General features: G+C 38.0%; 1 protein-coding gene across 1 annotated transcript in view; it reads left to right on the forward strand.

Moving 5' to 3' along the window:
* si (sucrase-isomaltase) overlaps positions 1-21,432 on the forward strand; it is a 55,051-nt gene extending 33,619 nt beyond the window's left edge. The window contains exons 29-48 of the mRNA XM_003441717.4: positions 437-533; positions 1,182-1,294; positions 1,594-1,719; positions 4,062-4,190; positions 4,396-4,512; positions 4,673-4,735; positions 4,875-4,991; positions 5,102-5,192; positions 5,334-5,472; positions 7,194-7,327; positions 7,492-7,526; positions 8,147-8,263; positions 12,391-12,539; positions 13,349-13,433; positions 13,525-13,581; positions 14,017-14,141; positions 14,470-14,558; positions 16,690-16,739; positions 19,295-19,459; positions 20,955-21,432. Coding sequence (XP_003441765.1) covers positions 437-533; positions 1,182-1,294; positions 1,594-1,719; positions 4,062-4,190; positions 4,396-4,512; positions 4,673-4,735; positions 4,875-4,991; positions 5,102-5,192; positions 5,334-5,472; positions 7,194-7,327; positions 7,492-7,526; positions 8,147-8,263; positions 12,391-12,539; positions 13,349-13,433; positions 13,525-13,581; positions 14,017-14,141; positions 14,470-14,558; positions 16,690-16,739; positions 19,295-19,459; positions 20,955-21,032 — 2,076 coding nt within the window. The 3' untranslated portion in view covers positions 21,033-21,432. The remainder of the gene's footprint in view (positions 1-436; positions 534-1,181; positions 1,295-1,593; positions 1,720-4,061; positions 4,191-4,395; positions 4,513-4,672; positions 4,736-4,874; positions 4,992-5,101; positions 5,193-5,333; positions 5,473-7,193; positions 7,328-7,491; positions 7,527-8,146; positions 8,264-12,390; positions 12,540-13,348; positions 13,434-13,524; positions 13,582-14,016; positions 14,142-14,469; positions 14,559-16,689; positions 16,740-19,294; positions 19,460-20,954) is intronic.
* The last annotated feature ends 4,577 nt before the right edge of the window (positions 21,433-26,009 follow it).

Consider the following 26,009-nt stretch of genomic DNA (forward strand, 5'->3'; position numbering starts at 1 on the left):
CTGAAGACAAGAGAACCTCTTGGATTTTTACTAAAGGAACACTAACTTCGCATTGAATAGCATGGTAGCAAACAAGCTACAGTCTTCTCAATATTAACTGGCTCCTTTACTTAGCATGCAAACTTTATATTTAAAACTTTTATTATGTGCACGTTAATTTACATAGAAGATAGCTGTAGGAATATGTTTCTCTTACTCACTCTGGGGAAAACTTCAGAATACAGAGAGTGCTGGGAGCAAGCCCATTATAGCTGGGTTGCTGTCATATCCATAAATAAAATTAGAAATGTACTGTCAGGTGAAAAGAAATGTGCTAAAAAAAACAAAGTTGTGCACAACTCAGCATTAGCACAAACCACACAGGGAAATTCCTTAACCAGCATATACCCATTTCACACTGTGAACTTGATACTTACTTTTTGTCTCTCTCCTACAGTACAAGATGAATTGCTATGGAGTCCATCCCTTCTATATGGGCCTTGAGAATACAGATGATGCTCACGGTGTGCTGCTGCTAAACAGCAATGCTATGGGTGAGAGAAGCACACACACATGCACACACACAGTCCCACGGAACACAAACACTATTGCCAGGTCATGCGTACACACCAGATTTAAGTGCATCCATTCACTTTCACATGTACACACAATCATGCTCAATTACATATGCAAGTAAGCATTTAATAATTAATGATTAGTTCCATCTTATAAGTTTTGAGAACAATTGCTTTGATAGCGAGATATTTGCATAATGTAGTAAGCGCACGTCTGCCTTTGTATATTGTATTCATCCTGTGAAACACAAATGGACATGCATCACACAATATGTCCTCACATTTCTCATGAGGATAGTTATGCTTTCTGTGACAGAGTGCATGTAACCTATTGGATGATTAAACTAAATATAGTCGTCTAAATGTCTTCACTAAAAGTTTTTGTCTGCATTACTATACACTGCTATTTATGCTAGTACACACTGTACCAACACAAAATAAAATGTTTTGTTTTGTTTTTTTTTCTTTTGCATCTTCTCCCTCCTTTCTTGAATGCATGCTTTAAACACTAAAATATATAGTGGAAACACACACACACACACACACACACACCTAGGCTTCATATAAATTTCTAAGTAACATATAAATTTTTAAGTAACAAAAATCTCTTTTATGCTTTGTTTGTAGATGTGACTTTACTGCCTAGTCCAGCCTTAACCTACCGAACTCTGGGAGGCATCCTGGATTTCTACGTGGTCATGGGTCCTACACCTGAGATGGTGGTGCAGGAGTACACTCTAGTAAGTCTTCTTGGACTTGTGGTTTGTTTGTGCCTGTGTGCGCTTGTGTGTTTTGTGCCTGGCCCTGGGCCGCTGTTGATGGACTGCAGCAGCTGTGACTTCTTCGCTTCATTGCGCTCTCTCATTTAGCCAATCTAAACACACATATGCACACACACACACACACACAGTGATACACACACACACACAGACACAAATAGTCAAACAAACACTTTATGGACACTGTCCCGTTTTCCTGCAAAACAACTTTTGCCTGTGCTTAACTGTTTTGGCTTCCTTGTTTGCTTTCTTCTGAACAGTTGATTGGACGACCTGTTCTACCTGCCTATTGGTCCCTTGGGTTCCAACTCTGTCGCTATGGTTACACGAATGACAAGGAAATAGAAACGCTATACACAGAAATGAGGACAGCTGGTATCCCCTATGTAAGTTCCTGGTGAAAGATCTTTTTTTTTTTTTGTTTGAAATCACCATAACAACAGCACCATACCAGCAAACTAAATGCAGTTCTGTGGAAGAAAATATTATTCAGAGAAAGTTCGCACATGTATAGTCTTATATTTGTTTATATTAAACACAAGACTTTTTTTATTTTTCATAACATGTGAGAAAGAGAAAAAGTATGTTTGTATGATCCTTCCAAAGGAAACAAGATAGGTTGACACGTAGAATTTTCTTCAGGCAATAAATTATGAAACACATACAAAATAATAACAAAAAAGCAGAAGAAGGAGAATAAATTAAGAAAGACATTTAAAAAACTGATCTGCTCCAGGTGTACACTAAACAGTAGGCAAAATACCTACATCACTTGAATACTGGAAGCACTGTGGGTTTGCTACACCATAGTATCATTTTACCTCATGTTGGTCCCCTTACATACACCAATGTGGTTCTGTAATTTGGATTTATTGGTAAATAGAACTTCTTTCCAATTATCCACAGTGCAATTTCAGTATGATTTAGTCCATCTCAAGTGTTTGACCTTTTTTCTCTCTTGAGAAATGGTTGGAGATTGCTACTTGTCCTCTGAGACCATTACTAGACTGCGTTCATTTGACAGTACTGTTGCTGATTGAAGTCTTGCCTTCTTTATTTAGCAAATAAATAAAGATGAAGATGGTGTAGATGCTTTTTTGTTTTTTATAGAACAAACCTGCCTAATGCTTTGGACCCAAGTGATCCTGTTTCTTCAAAGAGTGCATTGCCCCTTTCTCTACAGTCAAACTATTATGTTCTGACAATATTTGACAATATATTCTGAAAACTAAGACAGTCCCATATCTATTTATTTATATTGGTGAACAATAGTTGTAAGTTTCTTAACTTCTTTCTCTGATAAATTAAAAAATTCACCTGCCAACCAAACACCTCCTTCTGAGCAAGTGAAACAACTTAAGGAACTCTGTCTGCAGGACACAATGCTGATACTGCCTATAAAACATGTGCAGTATATTTATCTGCTTTTTGTCTGATTTCATTCAGTCAGTGCAACTACACAAGGAATTATTTCATTGGTTTCATCTGGACAAATGCAACCTGAAAGCTTATCCACTGTAGGTTGTACAGTGCAGAGCCATACACTCAGTGGAATAGACAGAACTAAACCCAACACAGTATCTAGCTATGTTTTTGCAGTATAATGATTGTATGTGGCCTGTAACTGAATTACATGAAATTGGGTTTTCGGGAGAAGAAAAATGGAGACGTGGACTTTGTGGATTACATTGGGTACATCCAGTTTAACCTAATCAAATGTGACCTATAATTTTATTTGAAATTCAATCAATTGTATGTTTCACAGCCTCTAGACATTTCCAGTTTGTACTACACATTTCCTCACAGTGAAAACTGAAGTGCATATTAGGGTAACATTTTGGCCAAAGATGTCCTATGAGGAAACAGGCCAGAACCAAATCCTCTTCATTACGCAGAGCAGAACACAAGACTTTCCATCAGTAATCAAGTGATCCCCAGAATATGCTTTCACAAAGCCCTAACCTGCAAGAAGCTGACACCAACCAAAAAGATTCCTGCATCATTAGGTGGAATGAAGGATTGCAGAAAATTCAGATACTTAAAAATGCTACACATTAGCTAGCTTTATACACGAGCCAACCTTAATCTTCCACAGACATTTTATCAACCAAAGCAGATCAAGTGTTATTTTCATTGTAAGAAATGAGACCCAGAAGCAAATAAAACTCTCATGTCCCCTACATCCCATGTGTAGCATGCATTATAAGATTAGCGCAGCTGATTTGACATATTTATCCACTACAGCCCAGGATGTGACACCTCTGTTATTAACATTATTTATTGATTATTACTACTTCATTTATTTTAAAAGTACTTTAGCTGTTTAGAGGTTTAGTAAAAAATGTGTTTTAAAAAACAACTTTAATTTAAACGTGATTGTATCTACTAACTCTGTGCACAAAGATGAACATGCAACAAAATGTTAGTTTAACATGTCATTTAAACTTCAACTTAAATGACAACTGGGGCGATCGTGGCTCAAGAGTTGGGAGTTCGCCTTGTAATCGGAAGGTTGCCGGTTCGAGCCCCGGCTCGGACGCCAGTGTCCGGCAGCCTCGCCTCTGTCAGTGCGCCCCAGGGTGGCTGTGGCTACAATGTAGCTTGCCATCACCAGTGTGTGAATGTGTGCGTGAATGACTGGATATGTAAAGCGCTTTGGGGTCCTTAGGGACTAGCAAAGCGCTATATAAATACAGGCCATTTACCATTCAACTGGCATCTTTTGCAGGATGTACAGTATGCAGACATTGACTACATGGAGCGTCAGCTTGACTTTGTCCTGGACAAAGAGTTCCAAGGACTGCCTGCCCTGGTTGATAGCATGAGAAACGAGGGGATGAGGTTCATCTTCATTCTGGTAACGAGATTTTGAGATCTTTACATTGAAGTAACGCTTAATCATTAGAAACCACAAGGAAGATGTAAATACAACAACAACAAAAAATGATGGGCTATAATGTCAAATGTAATGTAATTTCCATTTTTATAAAGGATACATGTCACTAAAAATCTACCCTTTGTCATGTACTGATTACACAAGACTTGTGCATTTCCAATTCCAGGATCCCGCCATCTCAGGTAATGAGACCCAGCCCTACCCAGCTTTTGAAAGAGGGATAGCAGCGGATGTTTTCATCAAATGGCCCCAAACCATCAGTGATGAAATTGTGTGGGGGAAGGTAAGAAGGAATGAATGTTCACAAAAAGTTAAACAATATATACTTAAGGATTTACTGTGTTGAAAAAGACAGATTTTAAAAATACAGGTTTTTGCATATAGTGTAGCAATCATTTGTGTTATCATTATTATAATATTTATATTATTTGTAACTGTTACAGGTGTGGCCTGATTATCCCAATGTCACTGTAGATGAAAGTCTGGACTGGGATACCCAAGTAGAGGTACAATATTTTCCATATTCACCTAGTCAAAATATCAATATAATATAATATAATATAATATACATGATAAATATCAATAGACATTGATCATTACTGGGCTATTTCAGTTTTCATAATTTCATTTTCTTCTCATCTCCAGCTCTATAGGTCATACACCACATTTCCAGACTTTTTCCGTAACCAAACGGCAGATTGGTGGCACACAGAAATCAAAGATTTCTATGAGAATACCATGAAGTTTGATGGCATTTGGATTGTGAGTGTCCTGAAATAGAAAATCCAATAAAGGCACCTTGTTTCTGTTTACCACTCATTCTACCTGGTTTTCTTTTTAGTTTCGTCATTTATACTTTATGTTTTTTGAAGGACATGAATGAGCCTGCAAGTTTTGTCCATGGCACAGTTGGAGGAAAGTGTCTTGGTGATCCACTCCTGGAAAACCCACCATATATGCCACGTAAGGCAGACTACTGTATTTGTTTACCTTGAGAAACAATTAGGGTATTTAACAATATCAACATAAGCAGAATACATTAAAAAATCTTTATTATTTTTGTTTTTATGTGTGTGTGTGTGTGTGTGTGTGTGCATTTTGCAGCCTTGGAGTCAAAACATCTTGGCTTAAACCATAAGACTCTGTGCATGAACAGTGAACAGATACTCAGCGATGGAACAAGAGTCAGACACTATGATGTCCATAGCCTCTACGGCTGGTCCCACTCCAAGCCTACCTATGAGTAAGTATATTTGCATTTGTATGTGTGCCGTATGTGCCTGTTTGTGTGTGTTTTTATGTGTATTTTTTATACGTGTGTTTGTGAATTGCTGTTTTCTTTCCTGCTAGCTTCAGTAGCGTCTATACGGTGTTGTTTTATATTAGTGCTGTCAGCGTTAATCTCGTTAAAATGACATTAACGCCATAACCGCATTAACGCTGCAAATATCTGTTAGCGTGGATCAATCCATGCGTGGGGCTGCACGGCGTCAACACGTTAGCGCGGTTAGTTCGTTAACGTGTTAGCGCCATGCAGCCCCACGCACAGGGCGCACCAATGTTCCCTCTAATTTTTCATGTGTCTGAGCGAACACACAAACTCCCTGAGCATCCCCTGGACCACTGTGAGCGACATCAGACGTGTGCACTGTGGTCACGCCAGCATCGAATCCATCCAAGTTACATGGTTTATTAAAATAATCAAATTACAGCATTTACATTTATGTTAGACTACTTTTAATTAACTGCTTTAGCCCACAATGAAAATGTAAAAAAATCTAGTCATTGACCTGTGTAGTATGTTAACACTACTGGAAGTAAAAATGACTCGAACTTTTTAACTTTATATATATATATATATATATATATATATGAAGCTCTGACTTGTATTATGAGTATGAGTATGTCGTCTGGTAGCTGCAAAGTTTTTTGCAGCTACTATTTTTTTTTTTAAATGCAGCCAATGCGCTTTTAAACAAATATTTCAAACTATTTACAGAACAATCAGGTGTTCTGCATTAAATTTGATGCCACACAAATTATTTGTGCCACTCCAAAAAATAATTTCTGTCCACTATGAGATAAAGGAGAACAACAGCCTGATACCTGCAGGCCTGACAGCAGGAGATGTATCACTCCTGTAACACCTGTAACATTCAGCAGTCGCCTCATTTTTCTGACACACCCAACAAAACTATTGACTACACTACACACTAACTACACACTAACTACACAAGATTTGCGCTAAACGTCTCAAATCTCTCACATCTCAAAACACCGCCGTCACAGATTTTCTGTGCGCAGAGACCGTGCCAGAAGTGCGCAGCTTAGAGGGAACATTGGGGCGCACTATTTGCGTTAATGTGGTTATGGCGTTAATGTCATTTTAACGAGATTAACGCTGACAGCACTATTTTATATATAACAAGTGTATTTATCACCTACAGAAGCGCAGTGCTTTTCATTTTAATTTTAATGTGAAAGCATAATCTATCCATGTAAATCAACAAATATGAGGGCTGCTCAGGTTTTTATGACATAATAATCACAACATCCAGGCCAATTCATCTAAGAAATGTAAATCATCCCAAAGAAAAGTTGATGATGTTCTATGAACCAGAAGAAGATCATTAGAATCTAAATAAGAAACCCAGACATGGAAGGTAAAACACTGATATCTTAAAGCTAGAAAAGCATTTAAACAGACATTATTAATTTACATGTAAATACATATTAGCCATCTAGCCTAATCATTTCTAGTGATTAAGGACCATTTTTTTGGATCACTAGTGGCTTTTTGTCTTTAAATATATTATCACCCCCTGCTGGTAATGCAGCTTCTGCAGAGGCAACGTGTGAAATGGACATGGTGGATTGGCATTTCCATCACACGTTTGTGATATTGGGTTGTTTATTTCCATATCCATTTATTTTCAAATTTCTGTGTCCTTCTTCTTTCCACAGTGCCCTTCTGGATGTGACAGGTAAAAGAGGCATAGTGGTCACCAGGTCCACCTACCCCTCTAGTGGAAAATGGGTTGGACACTGGCTTGGAGACAACTATTCTGGTTGGGATCAGCTTTATAAATCCATTATAGGTACATATAGATATACATTTTAATTTTTTTCTTTAAGTTATTCATAATTAATGGTATTCAACAATAATTATTTGGGTCTTTTTTACTTAGAGAAAAGAGTGACAAAAAACAAAACAAAAGAAAAAACACAAATCCACAACTTTCCATATTCCTTTCCTCTACAGGTATGATGGAGTTCAGTCTGTTTGGCATCTCTTACGTAAGTATCATCATCTGTCCGGCTTTTGACAAGATGTAATCTTATAGAGCGATCTTGCCCTCGCTAAATAGATTACAGTAGCTTGAATTATGTTATTTTGTTTGCTTGACCCATTTGATCAAAGGACATCGTGAAATATAACGTGAAGCATGCCACTAGAAGCCCGACCTCAATAAAATGCCCTTGTATTACTCCGTCATGACATGTTATTAAATTAGCAGTCCTGAGTGAATCTTACATTTTATATTATTGTCCTGGCTCTCTCTGTCTTTACTTGTTTGCTTCTTTCTCTTTGCGCCTCTTCTCCCCTCGCATATTATCTTTTGGTCTTCTCTCCCTTCTGTGCGTCCAATAATAGTTATAAACTGGCACCTTATTGATCCTTAATTGAAGAATCATTTGCATGTGTCCAGCCCAGCTGCAAGGTTATTACATGGAAAGACATCTCAGAAACACGATGACTGCAAAATAAATAGACTAAAATACCATGACCCCAGTTCCTGTAGATCAGAAGTTGTTCTTTGTAGATACACCTGCTCTTTGATATACGTTTCTTCTTTCTGTCCATCTCCATCTCTTCACACACACATTGATAAACTCAGACTCTTTGTCTCTTTCAGACCGGGGCAGACATATGTGGGTTCTTTAATCCAGCTGAATATGAGATGTGTCTTCGTTGGTCACACCTGGGTGCCTTCTATCCGTACTCACGCAACCACAATGGCAAGGGTAACCCGGTGAGTGAATTAAAAATAAACTTTTGTAGACTCAAGAGAATATTAAAAAAAAAGGTTATATATGGACTTGGTGTCTTTCTTACGGAAGAGGATTAGGGCCACAGAAAAAAAAAATGGGGGAAATCTTTTTTCTTCTTTTCCAGAATTCTGAGTAAAAAGTCAGAATTCTCACTTTAATCTCAGAACTTTGACTTTTTTTCTCAGAATTCTGGAAAAGAAGAAAAACAAAGACGTACCCACTTTTTTTTCAGAAGAGGCCCTAATCCTCTTCCGTACTTTCTTCCCCACTGTCTTTTTTTTTAAATCATACTTTTCATTTCGTAAAGTGAAGTCATGCCCAGGAGTCCAGGAACAACACATACCAGCTTTTGTGCAAACTAAGTTACTTCCTATTTCCTTTGCCATTTCTTTCTTAATCTCTGTTTGACATACGTGCACACCCACACAAACACACAGAAGGATAGACCTGTTTGGCGGTGTAGTGTTGGTGGCATTCATTCAAGCGCTGACCTTTAAAAGCGTTGGAACACATCTGAGAAATCCAATAACGCCCGTCCGAAGATCGATCCCACCAGGCGAAATTTCTCTGCACTACAGTCTGCAATACTAGACAGGACACAGTTGTGTATGTATATGTGGGCGTGTGTTTGTGTGTGTGTGTGGGTCAGTGCCTGTGCTTTTTAACAACATGGAGTGGGGATATAATTGAATTCTCAAGGTGATCTGGGCACCACTGCACACCACCTAACCTCCACGCACACATGCACGCCATGATACCAATCGTTTAATAATGGGTTGCAAATGGATGTTTAAACATGGGTAAAACTGACAGAAAAAAGTACTCACACGACAGGAGAGGGTAGCTCAAAATGACAATTTCAGAGGAAGCTGTAAAGTCAGAGAGAGAAAAAGTCAGAGGTATTAGGAGAGAACTGATGAGTATGCACACTGTGTATTTATAGCAACCTGGAGGAAAAAAAAAACAGAAGACCTGTCAGGGAAAATACTGACATGCAAAAAAAAAAACCAGAAGGAAGAGCAGAGGAGGTCATATGCTTTGAGAGAAAGAAAGAAAAACTAGGGATAAATCGGTGGCGATGTACACAAGATGACAATTGAGTAAGTTAAATGGCCTTGACACAGGCTAGTAATAATGATGTGAGAGGTGGAAAAAGATAAAAAAAGAAACTATTTACCACTTTTGAAGCACAAATGTGAAAAGGAATGTATTGAATGAGAGTAAAATGTGGCTTTTATCTAGCACAGCCAGATAAAAGCCATGCAATCATCAGGCAGTTAGTGACTGCAACATCTAGTCTGCTTAACAAGCCGTTTGACAACGAAGTATGTAACACCACAAACCAGACTGGAGGGTATCCAAGGTCAGAAACAGGGGAGACAGAAAGAGAGAGGAGAGTTTTTGCAGAGTCATTCCCAGAGCTCCGTCACGCCTAGTGTCTCTTTGCCCTCAGACAACTTTCAGTGTTGACCTCTAGATAATTTCACCACACTAGCAATATACTGCCGTGTCCACGGTGATATCAGAACAAAATTAATTAAACAAGATACATTCTCCACCAAGCCTTGCTTCAGCAGGACAGTTATATTGGAGTCATGTATATTGTTATTCACCCAAAGGGACATATTACTCTTCATCCAAATATATTTTCTTTTTCTGATATGAGCTATGCAAAACAGAAACTCAGATGTTTATTAGATAAGGTGAGGGGGTAGATTCCAGACAGATAAAATGAAAAGAATGACCAAGTACTGAGGAGGATATAAGAATGGATAATGTAGCCAAACAGACAGCCTGTTTTTTTTTTTTTTCCTTGAAGGGGAGCATGTAAGTATGCAGACGCACACATACATATCTGCAACCATAGTGTCACAAAGCCTTTTGCTACTATAAATTATATGAATTCATAACATGTGTGTCCCTCACACTTTTCTTGCACATCTCCATCAATTCCATCTCTCGCTTTCTATAAATGAAAGTCTACCTTGAAGGTTCAGCAGAAAGTGGTATAACTGTCAGGCCATGCAATATATGTGTGACGTGATGTTAAAATGTATGAAATGTATGAAAAGTTTGGGGATATTTTTATGTTGGTAATTGTAATTCTTATGTGCTTTTGTTTAAAATTGTCTGGCCTTTTTTATACATTGTGTTTCAATATTTGCATCCCCTAAATTCATTATCAGTGACTAGGGATGGGTACCGGTATCTGGTGCCATAATGGCATCGGTTCTGACATAAACGGTAGTAACCAGACCGAAAAGCAGCGCACATTTCGGTGCTTTATTTCGGTGCTTTTTTTTTCCTGAGATGTCATACACTTTGGATTCTAGCCAATCATTTTACGTTTCCGAGGATAGTAGGCGGGCCCAGGTATGTACGTTCTTTTAGAGCAGAGCTACAGATTAAAAACACCCAAGGCGAAGCGGTCAAAAGTCTGGCTGTACTTCACAGCAAAAGATGCAAACTCAGCAGCCTGCAACAAGTGCTTTAAGGTGATACTGTGCAAACGAGGTAACTCCTCGAATCTGATGAAACACCTGGCGAGGTATAGCGTTTTGTTAAAAGCCGAGAAATGCAGCGTATTTGATAGCTTGCTGCGAGACCTCACACCGTGCACATCTACTGCGGGTGTGGTGCCTGTTATCGGACCCGGAGTTAGTAACATCCCCCAAGAACCCGAAGAGTAGAGTCCTGGCCCCTAGCCCTGTCAGCATAGCAGAAATGATGACGGATGATGATGGCAGCAGCAGCAGCCATTCTTCTCTGTGTGAGTAGCTTAATGTTGTTCGTGTGTAATTAACGTTGAATACGCTAACCATGTTATTAAATTCATGCATGTAAGGTGAACTAGCAAACACCGTCGTAGTTACATGCGGCTGTCTTCTTGTTTGATGGCAGATACTCCCTTCACCCTGGCCAAAAAGGCTAAAATGACCAAAGAAAAAGTGGGAAACAGCTAAACATGAGAGGCTTTTGGACAAAGTTTGTGTTTTTTCCATTGTTTAAGCACTGCTTCCAGCCAAGAGTGATGCCATAAATCCCCTATAGCTGCAGAAAAGGCTAACATTGTTATCTTTTTACAAAAAAACAGCTAAACATGAGAGGTTTTTGGACCAATTTTGTGTTCGCCATTCTTTAAGCATCGGTTCGAGCACCGTTTAAGCACCGGCACCGTTTCAAAAGTACCGGTTTGGTACTGGTATCAGATAAAACCTAAACGATACCCATCCCTATCAGTGACTGAGTTTGGGTTGCTTTAGGTACAAGTGTAAGAGCTTTAGAAAAAGATGACTGAACCAAGTTTGCATCCTAGAGGCTTCTTCAGTTCTAAAACCAAAAGGTGGAGAGTCTCAGGTATTTAAACCCAAAATAGGGTTTAAATGGCTAGGGCTGCTAGTTGGTAACTGTTAACCTAAAAAAAGATATTGTGATGATGTTTAGACAGATTAACACATCGTGATAAGCTTCTAAAGTAATATAGTAATAAAATGTAAACATATATACACACACACATACACAGCACATAGTAACAGCACACTGCAACAGAGAGCAGGAAAACAGCATAAGAATCACTAACCAAAATAAGTTTCTGTATCTTTTTGAGTCTTCCAGTGCATGAGCCAGTCACACAGCCATATAAGCTTCTATATAATCCAGATAACAAAAATCCACACAACTGTGAAACACTGTAGCCAGTGATTGATGGGGTGCTGTGTCTCTTTGTCAATGTTTGCCAGTGGTTAACAACTCATTGCTGTACTAGATCAATAGGCTAATTCAACACTGCATTTGTGTTTTTAATTTCCTTCAAAAGGCGACGCGTATCGACTTGCTAAGCGCAAAAACAATATATTTGTCTGTTTGTCATAGACAAACATAGACACAGGCTGTTAAATTTAAGAAAATGAAAAAAAAATCAGATCAGATCCAACTTGATCCTAATAGTTTATAAAAAAAGGGAAAAAATGCTTTGAAAATGTGGTAAATGGTGAATGGTGTATTCCTTCATGAGCTAATACGTTCTGTATTTAGTTACCACTGTCCAACAGCTTTTTCAGAAAACAAATTTCGTTAATATTATGTTTAATGTTTTTTTTTCTTTTAGAGGCAAGATCCTGTTGCTTGGGATGCGGAATTTGCCAGTGCAACCCGGGACGTTCTGAACATCCGTTACACCCTCCTGCCCTATCTGTACACTCTGATGTTTGAGGCACATACGAAAGGAAGCACAGTGATCAGACCACTTTTACACGAGTAAGTGTAAACGGAAAAAACACGTGGCTCTTATCTTTGATGATAATTTTTGGGGCGGTTTAGCATTACATTTAGTCACTTTATCAAATAATTGAGTTATTACCAGCATGGATCTTTCATCCTGATCACTGGCAAGATGACCTGATTTTATACTACACTGCTTCTCATTAGAGAGCAGTGTGCAACGTAACATGAAGAAGTTTCTGGATTTAAAAAAAAGGAACTTTCTCTTTAGTGTACAACATGTTTTCAACCCCAGTATATTTTAATGACCAAGAAACATAAGTTACATCATGTTTCTAAAAGAAGGCTTTTACTACTGGCTACAAATGCTAAGTTAAATGGGAGATAAAACTGACTTTAACTGCATGTCCATGAATTTTGTAGTGAGGTAAGGTTACTTTGAGAAATGTGCTCTTGAGAATAACTTGAACTGGTAAGAAAATTAGAGTTGTATTTCTTGCCACAACAGCTGCCTTTAAAAAGCCCTCTGAGCAAGGCAATGTGACTGTGTAGTGTAGAGGCCAAGCATAGATGACTGTGGCTGCACTTGGCAACTCCCAAATGTGAATGTGTGAAATTGTTTGAAAAAGAAGACATATTTATTCATTTTAAGAGACTCTTATAAAGTCACAGATGGTATTTAAGGAGCTGGCACGGTGAGTCTGCAGGGTTAATTGGCTTGCATCTGCAAACCGTTGAATTCTGAATGAGTACTTGAATAGTCATCTGGGTTGAGGACGCATAAGAGAGCAGTGGTAACATTTCTTTCAGTCATGTTTAATGGCCTCTGTGATTGTATGTTGTAGGTTTGTGGATGATAAAACTACATGGGAAATCTACAGACAGTTCCTGTGGGGACCTGCCCTGCTCATCAGCCCTGCACTGGACCCTGTATGGTGTAACATGTGCACATGTTTTGTATTGTTTTTATTTTTATACCTTTAAGGTTGGCTCTGATTTTCTTTAACTGATTTTTTGACAGGGAGTCACAACTGTGAGAGGATATATTCCTAAAGGCCGCTGGTATGACTTTCACACTGTAAGTACTTGTTCGTAACAACAGTAAAATATTTGGTGTCAAAGTTCTTGCAGAATGCTGTGAACTAAAAGGTGCCTCTGTTTTACGGACTTAACAGTTTTAACAGGCTAAAATAAAAACTATAACATTCAGCTGACAGTATTAAATGAGGGAAATACAGTATGACAACACCATCACGGAGCTACAGCTTAGCCACTACAGGGAGCACCTTAATGACAAAAACCTGCTCTGTGGGGCTAAGGGAGTCCCATCTGTTAAACAGCATTACAACCCCTCGTCACTATGCGCACATACTAACACATTTCCACATAGGCTAGTCTGTGCTTTTAGTCTCTACCCTACTGACGCAAAGGACCTGTTGAATTAAATTAATCAAAGATAATCACCTGTAGTATTTCTAGTACTTTAATAGTATGTAATTATTTCTTTCATCAGGCCAAAGATGTTGGAGTGAGTGGCGCAATGTTTGACATGCCAACACCCTTGAATCATATTAACCTTCACGTCAGAGGAGGATATATCTTACCCTGGCAGAAACCAGAGAACACTACATATTACAGGTAAGTGAGCATACATTATGACTGATACATCTTGAGAGTGTGCAGCTACAGGTCAGCATCCTGTGTGTAGTACTACTTGTGTGTGTGCGCGCGTGTGTGTGTGTGTGGGGCTTAGTGCCTGTGCAGAAATGCAGAACGGAGCACATATCACTTGTGTGTTTGAATGAGAATGAAAGAGAGAGAGACAGTCAGAGGGCGATGACTGTTCCAGCAGGAAAGAGGTCAGATGGATCCCCTCAGCAGGAATATATTTGTTCTCAGCAGCAGGTAAAAATAGACATTGTCCTTTAGAAATCTATTACAACCCTTTCTGCCCCTTTTGTTTTAGTCGGAAGAATCCTTTAGGACTGATCGTTGCCCTGAATGACACTGGAACTGCCAAGGGATCATTCTTCTGGGACGATGGTGAAGGAATAGGTAAGCGAAAGGTCACTTTTGAACACCTACACCACCAAGACAGCAAATACTGTATGTGTTCATGGAGTGATTATTCATGACAGAATAACATAGTAAAATGACTCACTAGGATTCAATTTTTTTTCTCTCCTGCTTCCTTTTGTTTTTTTGTGGAGTTACCATTAATAATAGCCATAAATAGGAGTTAGCATAAGAAATGCAATCAGTAGCATTTTTTTTCTAGGCATTAATAGCTTCACTGTCTAGTGAGGCTGTGGCTGGCATGAAGTGAGCCCAAATGCAGAAACTCGTGCACGGAAAAATAAACTTTATTAGCAGCTTTATTAGCAGCTTTTTCCTTCATAGTATAACTTACAGAAAACAAACTAAAAACCTAGAACATAAAACTATGAACAAAACACTGGGAAACTAGAAGCATGGAAAAACCAAAACTAGAAACACAGGGAGACTTACAACACATGAGGGGGTACGATACGACAAAGGGCAAAGGAAAACACAGGGCTTAAATATACAAGGGAGTAATGCAGGAATGAGAAACAGGTGGGAAATACAGCTAGGACTAATACGACATAAGGAGACAAGGGGATGCAAAGGTAGATACAGTGACATAGGACATGGGACCGTCAAAATAAAACAGGAAATGACATGAACATTGAACCTGGACACAAAACACTACACCAGGAACACAAGGCAGGCACAGAGACTAAACATCACAGAGGTGCTAAAGAATAACTAAGGAACACGAAATACAAACGACTAAACTAGGAAAAGCCCATAAAATCCCAGAACATAGAATAAACAAAACTTAAACAGACACCCGACTCCAGACCATGACATTCACATGAATGTCATGGTACAGGAAGAACAGTAGAACATTTTAGGTATTTGTATCACAGTTTCTAATCTTACTTACAACCCCGTAACCAGATACGTTTTCAAACAGGAAAATCCTCTTTCATTCTTATCTTGAAATTTACATTTTCTGTTTTTTATTTATGGGTTTAAATCACCTATTTCAAAGACTGACATTAATACTACAAAAGACAGAAGTGGATCAACGGCCAGTACTTGATACTTTTTAGTGGACGAAAGCTGCTAAGTTGGTGTGAAAACAAAAAAGATCGAGCTTGTCGACGTTGTATGATAAGAATAACAGGCTTGTTGTTTAAATTAAAAGATGTGCACTGATTAATGACAGATACAGAACATTTTGGAAAATTAGAAAATCAGAATCCACATAATGGCTTTTCATCCCAGTGTGTGTTAAACTCCTGCGCAGTTAGTTATTCAGTGAAAGTAATTCTGCTACTTTCACTGAATATGAAATTCAGTATGGATTTTATCAGAAAGACACAGTGAGCTACAACATAGTCTATCTCTACTTCCTCGCTTGTTCTCAGACATGCATATTTACACATACACGAACAGAATCAGTCTCAGAAGTGCTTCTGTGAGAAGATGCACTCCTCTGTGCACGGTCTGTTTGTGTTGGGACAAAGGAGAGAAAGGCAGATAGTAAGCAAGTGAGGAATGCATAGAAGGGGAGTGACAGAAACCATTACAGTAATTCCCTGTGTCGCAGCCTAGAGATATGCTCTCCATCACTCCTCTTTTATCTGGTCCCTTGCTTCTCTCTTCTGCGTCTCCCGGTCTGTCTGCCACGTAGCCTTCCTATGTCTTTCTTGCTTGCTTTGCCTCTCAGCGTATCGCTTGCTTACCTGTACTATCTACTTTTCTGCTTGTTTCGGCTTCTGCATTTTTAAGTTTTACCTCAGAGGTTTAGCTATTCACTCCGCTGTCTGTCAGGTCCAGCTGCAGCACTCATTGTGCTACTCTCTCATTCACTGGTGTTCTCTCGTGTATTCAACTGGTTTTACATTCAAGCATTAATACCACCTATGTATATTTAAGTGGCATAGCCAACTGTTTGTTTTACTTAATTATTGGGTTTTCTCAGGTGATTATTTACTTGCCCTTTAAGTAATATTAATGTGAACTTAAACCTTGATCAACACAAATTTTTATGCATCCCTTATTTGTCGCTGCGTCACTCATTGTATAGTCACATACTCCTTTGCATACCCTCCATGCCTCTGCTCTGAATGTAATTCACTCCTGTTTCTCTCCTCAGACACAGTGGAGAACAACAAATATCTTCATATCACATTTTCAGTGGAGTCGGTGAGTTCAAAGGCCAAATACAAGCCATACTTCTTTTTTTTCCCCTATTATCATCATTATTACTATTAATGCAACAAGACAAGCAGATCAGCTGATACCTTAGCATTTAAAAAGGCTGTGGTGGGCGGATGTCAAAGGCTAACTGCTGGAAACCATTAGCAAAGAATCTATGTCTAATTTGGAGGTGGTGGTTTGAAATAAGCTTTTCCTGAAACAAATTCTCCTTAAAGAGAAAATCTTTTGAAACCTGTATCAAAATAAATAGACACAATTTTTTAAGTGATTTCATCTCTTAGTATTAGCTTTTGAAATACTAAACAATAACCATTTCAGTTTTTAATACAACTTGCATGCTTAAGTGGTGAAAAAGAATAAGACACTCTTCTCTTTGCTATTGATGTATAATTTATGTCACAGTGACTATAATATAAAATAATTAATAACACATTACAACACAATAGATAACGTAGGTTTTGCTGAGCTTATATACAAGCTCATTGCCAAGTCACTAGCTTTAATGAAGTCACAACGTAATTTTGATCAGGTGCAAGGCTTTTGTTGTGCATGAAGCCTCATTAGAATTTCGTGACCTAAAATTAACATGCTTAGACAGAAGAGCCTGAAGTTGAGTGGATATGTTAATGCAGATTTCGGTGTGTTTCTGGCATTACAAATGATTTAATAATCCTGCCTTCTCAAGGCAACCTCTAATGTAGAACAAAACATTTTTTTAGGGATTTATGTGGAAAGAAACAAACTAACTAACAGAAACAAACAAACAAAAAATCCCAAATAATCAGACAAATAGTTCCCAAAGGTATTATGACTAACCTACCCAGTATAAAACCTCTAACCAGTAACTACTCTGTCTCCAGCCTCACAAATCAGAATTATGATGAAATGCAAACCTTCTGACTCACAACTCAATCCAGTTTTGAAGTGCATTTTAAACAGGTTTTCTGACTCTCTATTAACTCTCATGTTTCTTGAGACTTTCTGTTTTGAAGTCTATATGCTGATGAACATGAACAGCTATATGCTTTCTGTTTGATTTCCTCTTGCTGTTTTGGGGAAATCAGAAAGGAAAATGGAATACTCCAGAAAGGTCACATACATTCATACAGTCCTTTAGTTTATACACTTTAAATACTTTGTCTACCTAATGTCCTGGAAGGATAACAGAGTAAAGCCATGCAGGCGCAGGAAGAGCATGCATGCCTTGAATCTTGGTCTGAGACAACAGTGCCAACCCTTGCAACACCATGCCACCATGTATAAACAACTATCGAGCTTTATGAGTGAAGTGGATGAAAGAGTTTTGTCCACTGACATGAACACTTTCTTAAATCGAAACATAACCCTAAAGGATGTGTTATCTATAAGGAACAAGATAGCAAAGGATTCACTTGTAATTCTAATGAAGTTTAACAAAACTGAATTCAAATTTGGCACCGGCAACAGAGTTGCCTCATTGGTGTCTTTTGGGGTAAATTTTAATGTAAGGGTCATATCCTTCTGCAAAAGATATTTCAGTTAGTTGAAAAAAAAAAGACAGGTAACCTATGTGTTATGGCAAAGTTTGTTTGGTAACAACTTGATAGAAGTTCAGGTCGGACATGTTAAAAACTCCCTAATAGCTCGGACCAATGGGAATAACCCAGCCACATTTGCTTCTTCGCCAGGCAAAGACCCAAAGGCACACATTAATACACACATCTAAACCCAAACACACACATATATGCAAAACCCTACAGTATACACTTGAAGCTACCGTGGCCAAACATCTGTGGCTGTCCTCTGCCTACAATCAGGCTCAATTCAAAGCAATTTCACACAGCGATAAAACAGGCACTGCCTGACAGCCAAAGAGGGAGAGAGAGGAAGTGTGTGTGTGTGTGTGTGTGTGTGTGTGTGTGTGTGTGTGTGTGTGTGTGTGTGTGTGCAGGATTTTGTGTGTGCACACATGTGTATGTAAGTGACTGTGGGGATGGCTGTATGTGCGAACAGGCAGATGTGAGAAGATGAGGATAAGTTGAGCAATGAGGCCAGAAGCAGCCTGGCAGATTAGCAGATCGTATGCCATTTTGGATGTCTATCTGAATGTAGATGTGTATGTGTGTGTATTCGTATATGTGTGTTCTCTTAGCTCTGTATGAGGGTTGGACCTCAGTACAGCCAAAAGGAATCAGAGTAAACAACATTACCTGTTGGATATAAAACTATAGGACTAAAAATAGAACTATATAAGGAAGAAATTCAAATAGTAAATTTCACTCACTGAAAAGATGAAGCAAAAAATAAACAATAATGAATTACTGGGTAAACTTCATGACTCAGCTTAAACACATTTCCAGCAAAGTGAATATGAAGTTCATGATTGTTGTTATCTATCCTGTCATGCAATTCCTATAACAATACATATATTGTTATAACCCCACCAAATGATATTGTGCTTTGTACATATATATATATATATACATATATATATATATATATATATATGTATATGATTCCCCTTAACGCCTCCTCTTTGTCTTCATCACTTTTAATTTTAGAACACCTTGACCAATGACGTGGCATTAAATGGCCTGGATGCTGCAGATTATTTGAAGCTGGGTGTGGTGAGGATTTGGGGCGTGGGACCTGAGATCACAGAGGTTTCCATAACTACAAATACAGAGACTTACCCACTAACCCCACAGCACAACCTTGAATCACAGGTCAGTACATTTCTGGAATACTTAATTCAGTTATGGTTAATGCCAATGTCTAAATATTTTGTATATCTACAATAAAATAAATTATTCATTAAGCTACAGATGACCGTATAAAATCTAAAATGCATATAGGAAATGGTCTATCACCGCAAAAGCTCCTAACATAAATGAAATGTTGAAATGAATGTTGTGATGTTCATAAATGAGCGTTGGTGCTCTGTAGGCAAGCCAGAGGTTCATGGTCAATAAAGTTGACATGTACAAAAATATGACATGAAACACAGATTTTCTAAACCCTTAAGATACTCAAAATAAAAGTATAAATAATAGCAAATTGTACCCAAATTGTAAATAAGAAAGAAGAGATTAGGTCATGTGTAAAGATCTAAAGCTGTTTTGCAGTGCTACATTGGTTTGAGGTGGGAAATGAAAAAAAGGAATTAATAGTCCAAGAGGATAGCATGTATTCCCTCTCCTCATTTGGCTTTTGATAAAATATTCCTGTCAAGGTTGTGTACTGTACTCAGTGCACTTATCAGAAGCATGAAAATGATAGCTACTGCAGCTCCATAAATAATCGTAGATGAAAAAGCTTTACATTTATACTGTTCTTGAGAAGATGGACAGGGAGAAGCCAGACGAGAGGGCAAGAATTGCAGATGAAGAAAGTCAGAATGACAGAGGACTCAGTGTGTGTGTGTTGGGGATGCAAGGATGGGTTACGAATACTGAAAAGACAGAAAGACAGTTCATCTGTAGAAAGAAGGGAAGGACAGGCAAGACTGGTGGAGAGAGGGAGAATGCATCACTGTAACCAGATGGAGGGGAAAAAATAGAGGTGAAAGAGATAAACGTGAAGAATGAAGGATGTGTGTGTGTGGGGGGGGGCAGGAGGAACAAGAGAAACGGAATGAGGATGACACAGTATGTGCATGGTAATAAGTAGTTTTTCAGCGTGAGACAATCCATTTATCTTCTTAAGTATTGTCTGATGGGGTAACAACTTGAAAGAAATAGTAAGCAGCTGGTGCTGTGTCAGTTAAATACAGTGAGGTGGGAGAGCTATTTCTGTCTGGCACAGGACGAGATGTTTCATCCTGAAGACGTATAGGCCTGTTCTTACTGTCATGTACAAAACACGTCTCAGCGTCAGCTTGTTTAACTTTACTGGAAAGGTGTGCTGTGTATATATTTGCAAAATTGAATTATTAGCCTTTAGATCAGATCCAATTTATAGAACAGAACAGAAGGGAAGTGCTGTACATTCAACTCTTAAGTCCTGGATGACGTTTATTTACAAAATAAAAAGTGTCAACTTCCAACCATCTGTCTGAATATTTTTTCCTGATCAAGTTTTCAGCATTACAGAGAGCTAAAGACTTTTCAGAAAATGATTTCCCCATCATCATCATCATCATCATTATTACTAGTAATATTAATAGTAAACATGAGCCACCAATGAAGAAGTAAAACTGATGTTCTCCTCTTGCTTTTACAGGAGCTGACCGTAGATATTACTGATCTGAATGTGAATGTGCATCAGAATTTTCAGTTAACATGGAAGACCAAGGCTTGAAGGCAGTATTTGTGTTCACTTTAAAAAAATAAGATATCTTTAAATAAGGGTCCATTAATTTAAACAAAGATGTGAAGAATACATATTGTTTTTGAACATGAAATGTGAAACCTCAATGCCTCCCATCAACCTATAAAACTGAATAACGTTTTCCTTTTTACCATTACACTCTGCCTTTAAAATAAATGTTTGATTTACTCTAAATAACTTCAGAACTTTATTGTCATTCAATATCCCAAAATGTGTGATACCATAGAAAAAATAATGACTGCCAATCATGTCTATGGTAGGAATGTTTTTTCTTGCAATCATGTATACAGGATCCAACTGCAATGAACTGCATCATATGCATGTCTGTTACTGCAAATAAGATATGAATAAATCAGTGAATTAAAAAATGTGTTTGGTGTTCTTCTCCAGTTATATGTGTCTCTGTTTTCATATTGGTCTTTTAATCCAGTTAATAATCCTGTTAAGAGAAAGTGTAATCCAGTTATAATGACCCATATAATCAAACCTGCACAAAATCTTAAGAAGGATGACTTTGATAGGTGCAAATGTGATGTATCATTGATGTTTTGTCTCACTCTAGGTACTAAGAATTTAGTAATAGTAAAATAAGTTTCATTAACTCCAGTTTGTACTTTGCACTTGTGTTATTGCCATTTAGTGCTGTGCTTTTGCCACTATTTTTCACAGTAGATGTGCGCACACTTGTGCATGTATGGGTGTTTGTGTGGGTGTGCCAGCATCTATTTATAGCTCTCACCTGCAGCAAGCTGTCTACCTGTGCTTTGTCTCATCCCATTATTTTCCCATATAATGATACAGCCATCCATTATTCAGCCTGCAGTAAACCTAATGATGTCAATTTAGCCATGGGCACCTCAAATTGATTTCCACTCTAATCGCCACTCCACGGGAAGCAATGTGTTTGGGGGTTGCTGTAGAACGTTGTGTTTATGCGCTCGTGTCCAAAAAGTTTAGAACTGTGATGATTCATTCTAAGCCCTGTATTCAGGTTAGCTATTGTTTTGAAAAGAGAATTTTTACACTTTGACTGTGAAAACATCCTTACCTTCGGTGCCTCTGGGACTAATTGAGCTGATGATCTGAAGAGGCATTCTTCCTGGATTCATACTAAAGTCATTACTGGTGTAAGAAAAAGAGATAAAGACTGTAGACTGTGAATGAGTTTGGAGTTTTGTATTCTTCACATTCCTAGTGGTTACTGGTTCCTTTTTTACACATTTTTCTCTCTTATTTTGTCAAGGAAAGAAAGTTAATAATGAATTGCCCCTGACACCACCATCTTTTGAATTTGTTGTGAATGAGACTTAAATGCTTTCTTCTTGTCAAAAATTCGTAAAAATTGACAACAGCATTAGCTCAGATTTTTCTTTACATCATTTCTGCTTTCCTGTAATTTCCAGCTCAATTTTGTTCTCATCATTCTGGTCAAAACTCTTGCCTGTCTTTTGTGAATCAATCAGCCTCATTCCAGTTCTACATAGATGTAGCCCAAACTACATGTTCTGGGAGGGTGACTGGTTTGCAATTAGTTGGCCACCAAATTTTTCTGCTCTGTACCACACAGAGGCTTGTTGAATCAGTGTAGGTTAGAAAGATTTGGGGTTTTTTTGTCTCTATTGCTCAATGTTAAAACTTCTAATGCTCAGAGAAAATCACTGCTCTCGCTTTTCTTTTGTTTTAATATAGTCCCTATAGTCAACCCATGTCAAATACGGGTTTATACAATACTTTAAAGAAGTGTTCCTTAGGCTTGAACTTCTCTCTCTGGGCCTGACCCGCTAGATAAACACGGCAGGTTTCCTGTTCTCAATTATATCATCATCCCTCTGGCCCAATCATTTTTTTGCCCATCTTCTGTGAGCCAATCACCCTCTGTTCTGTGCTCTTTAAATCTCAGTGCTCAATGCTGTATTTATGCAATATGCAATATACTCCAATAAAATCCTAGTAGAATGTTCCAGATTCCTGAAAGTTGAAAAAAGAAAGGGGAAATCTGATAAAAATTCAAGATACCTAAATTTATCTTTAAAAAAAGCTATTGAAAGAGAGCTGTAACATAAGAAAATGTGAATAATCATGTTCATTTATTCCTCATTGTTGGAGTTAGTCGATACAGCTAACCACGAGCCTGCTATAAGAGCAGTTAGTTATTAAGGTAACTGCAAGCCAAGATTAGGCTTGAGGGTCCTAAAAATGATAGTTTCCCTGTAATAAATAGTTGGATTACATTCACATTCAGACTTAATTCAGTAATCGCTCAAGTCTGACAATATTAGATGCCCTTCAGAGAAAGTTTAAGTAACACTGCCAAAACAGCAGTGCTTACACCACCAACAGAAAACTTCAGGATATCTTTGACAGCTCACCTGAATATCACTGCCATCAGTCATAAGTGAGCTTCACTGACTTATCGACCCGTATTGGAGTCCTTTCACAAATTTCTACATCTTCCTCTGGAGTAAATAGACAATGAATACTTCAGACACCCAGCATTTTGAGAGCTGAGGTAAACAGTGGACTGACAAGCTACACTTACTACAGATGAAAAGTTATCCAGAAAGTTGGAAGTGACTCGGATGAAAACACTAAATATTTATTTGACACGTATCTGGGTTTTTTTGTTGTTGTTGTTGTTGTTGTTATTTTTTATCCCTGCGTTATTTCTATATAAATATGGTGTGTAAAAAGTGTTTTTCTTATTTTATACACAAACAGTAAAAGAAACTTGCTGGCTGTCTATGGGTGTAGGGGTCTCCAACTCCAGACCTCGAGGGCCGGTGTCAAGCAGATGTTAGGTAAACAAAAAACTAGAGCTTAGAATATATGTATTTTATGAACCACGAGGATTTAGATTTAAGGAAGAGGAAATAAAAAAAATCCTACATACAAAAAATAAAATAATTAAAATGCACTGCAATAAAGCTGAATCTTGAAAATATATACAAAAAATATATACATAATTTTACATATATTTTTAACAAAAAACATAAATAGCATTCTCCATCAGTGTTCAGATAATTCAATTCTAGTTCCAGATTGTCAAAGCATGATTTTCACATGATTTTGTGTTCATTTCTTTCTGAAAACTAAATTAATGAGGCCCAACACTTCTTATGGATCATTGTCTTTTTCTCTGACTTTCTAAAAGAGAAGCCATCTTAGCAGAAAGCATGCCTTCAAGTAAGTTGCAGTAACAGTAATGTGTCTTTGTTCCTGGGGTGAATGACAGATACAACAGTGGCACAGATGGGTGATGGGGGTGGGGAGATGAAACAGCATAAAAGACAGAGAAAAAAACACTGTGGCAAAAATCAAAGTCTGTCAAACATGACAGGCGCGTGGGTGCGTACACGTGTGCTATTAACATGTTTGCAAGATGGTGTGAATTACATATTTCATATCTTTATGCATATGCCATACTTGAACTATTAAGAGCACGACAAAATCACCTGTGAGGTATTACAAAACCAGTAATAATGAAAGTCAAATCCATGAGCACATTTCTGTGGCATTCACATCAGAAAAACAGCAAGGTGCGTAAAATGTCACCTGTCACAATAAATTCATATGCTAATTTTTCAGGACAAGCTGTACCTTGAAAATATGCATCTTTAGACAGAGATAAACATTTAAAAATTAGAAATAGTTCATCTCTCATGGATTCATAACGCCTTCCTTCCACAATCATATACACAGGCCTTTAAATGCAAATATAGAATACAGACGTGACCTTGTCCAACTTTTTTCTCCCTTTCTTTCTTTCTTTCTTTCTTTTTTTTCTCCCACGCAGTTTTTTCTGCCATATTTTCATCTCATGAAGACAAATAGTTTAGAGACAATGAAGCAGAACCCTACCGAACCAGATCCTTACAGCCAGGCTCGCCATTTGACACACACAAGCACTCTCACTTACACACAAACACATAAAAATGTCACCTGTTTGACATGAGCAGTTTCACCCATCGCATTCACTGATCTGTTGCTCATTTAGGGAAGTCATCTGCCCAGTGAGAGCTAAGTGTGCAACTTTTATAGGGGCATGAATGGTTCCTGACCCTGTCTGAAACACGCAAGGAAATGCTTTCACAAAACCTTCTGTTGTAAAGTAAATAAATAAATAAAAGGGGGAAAAAAAAACAAAAAAGCAACTCTGGACAGACTCGGTATAACTGAAAAGGGAATGGGGAGGTGGGTTTTTAAGGTTGGGACGCAGGGGGTTGTGAAAACGTTAAAATTAAGTAATGTTTTGATGTTGTCACTCTCATGCTTTTTTTTTTAAAACCTTTATGGTATTCGTTAGTGTAACATATCTTGATTTTTATGCATGTTCTTCTAACAATCTATTATTGAGAAATATCTGTCTAAAATGCCATTTTTGTCTGTGATAAAAACTTTTAAGCTGGCAGTTTTAAAACTGAATGAAGAACCTGCATCTCTTTTTTCCCACTTGTTCCACTTTGCTGATCATTTGAATGTAGTTACAAGTCACATTGAGAATATTGATATTTCACATGGACAGCCTGCTAGCAAGTTGTTGTAGCACTTCTAACACGATTGTCTGTATAAACCAAGTGCAACCAAATAAGAAACAAGAAGAAGAGCTGCGTATTAAATATAGCTAATGCTTCCTTTGATGTTGTGCAGAGACAAAGTAAACATGTTTGTTTTCTTGCTAGAACTGATTTCATTCCATTCACTGATTCTGATTGGCTTGTCAGGGCAAAAATGAGCTGTCCCATTTTATGGCACTGAAAGAGATTATGTTGAAGACAGACAAAAAAACAAGACTGAAGGCTGAAACCTGTTTATGCTTGCTGAAAAACCTGGTAGAAAATGTAATTCAGAGGCGTTAGTTTCTTTTGTACTGGAATGTGAATTGTTTAGTTTTAGACCTACAAACAACATGGCCTGTCAGTCCCACTGTGCTCCAGACTGAAAAATCTG

This window comes from Oreochromis niloticus, linkage group LG14, assembly GCF_001858045.2.
Source record: "Oreochromis niloticus isolate F11D_XX linkage group LG14, O_niloticus_UMD_NMBU, whole genome shotgun sequence".
Lineage (NCBI taxonomy): Eukaryota > Metazoa > Chordata > Actinopteri > Cichliformes > Cichlidae > Oreochromis > Oreochromis niloticus.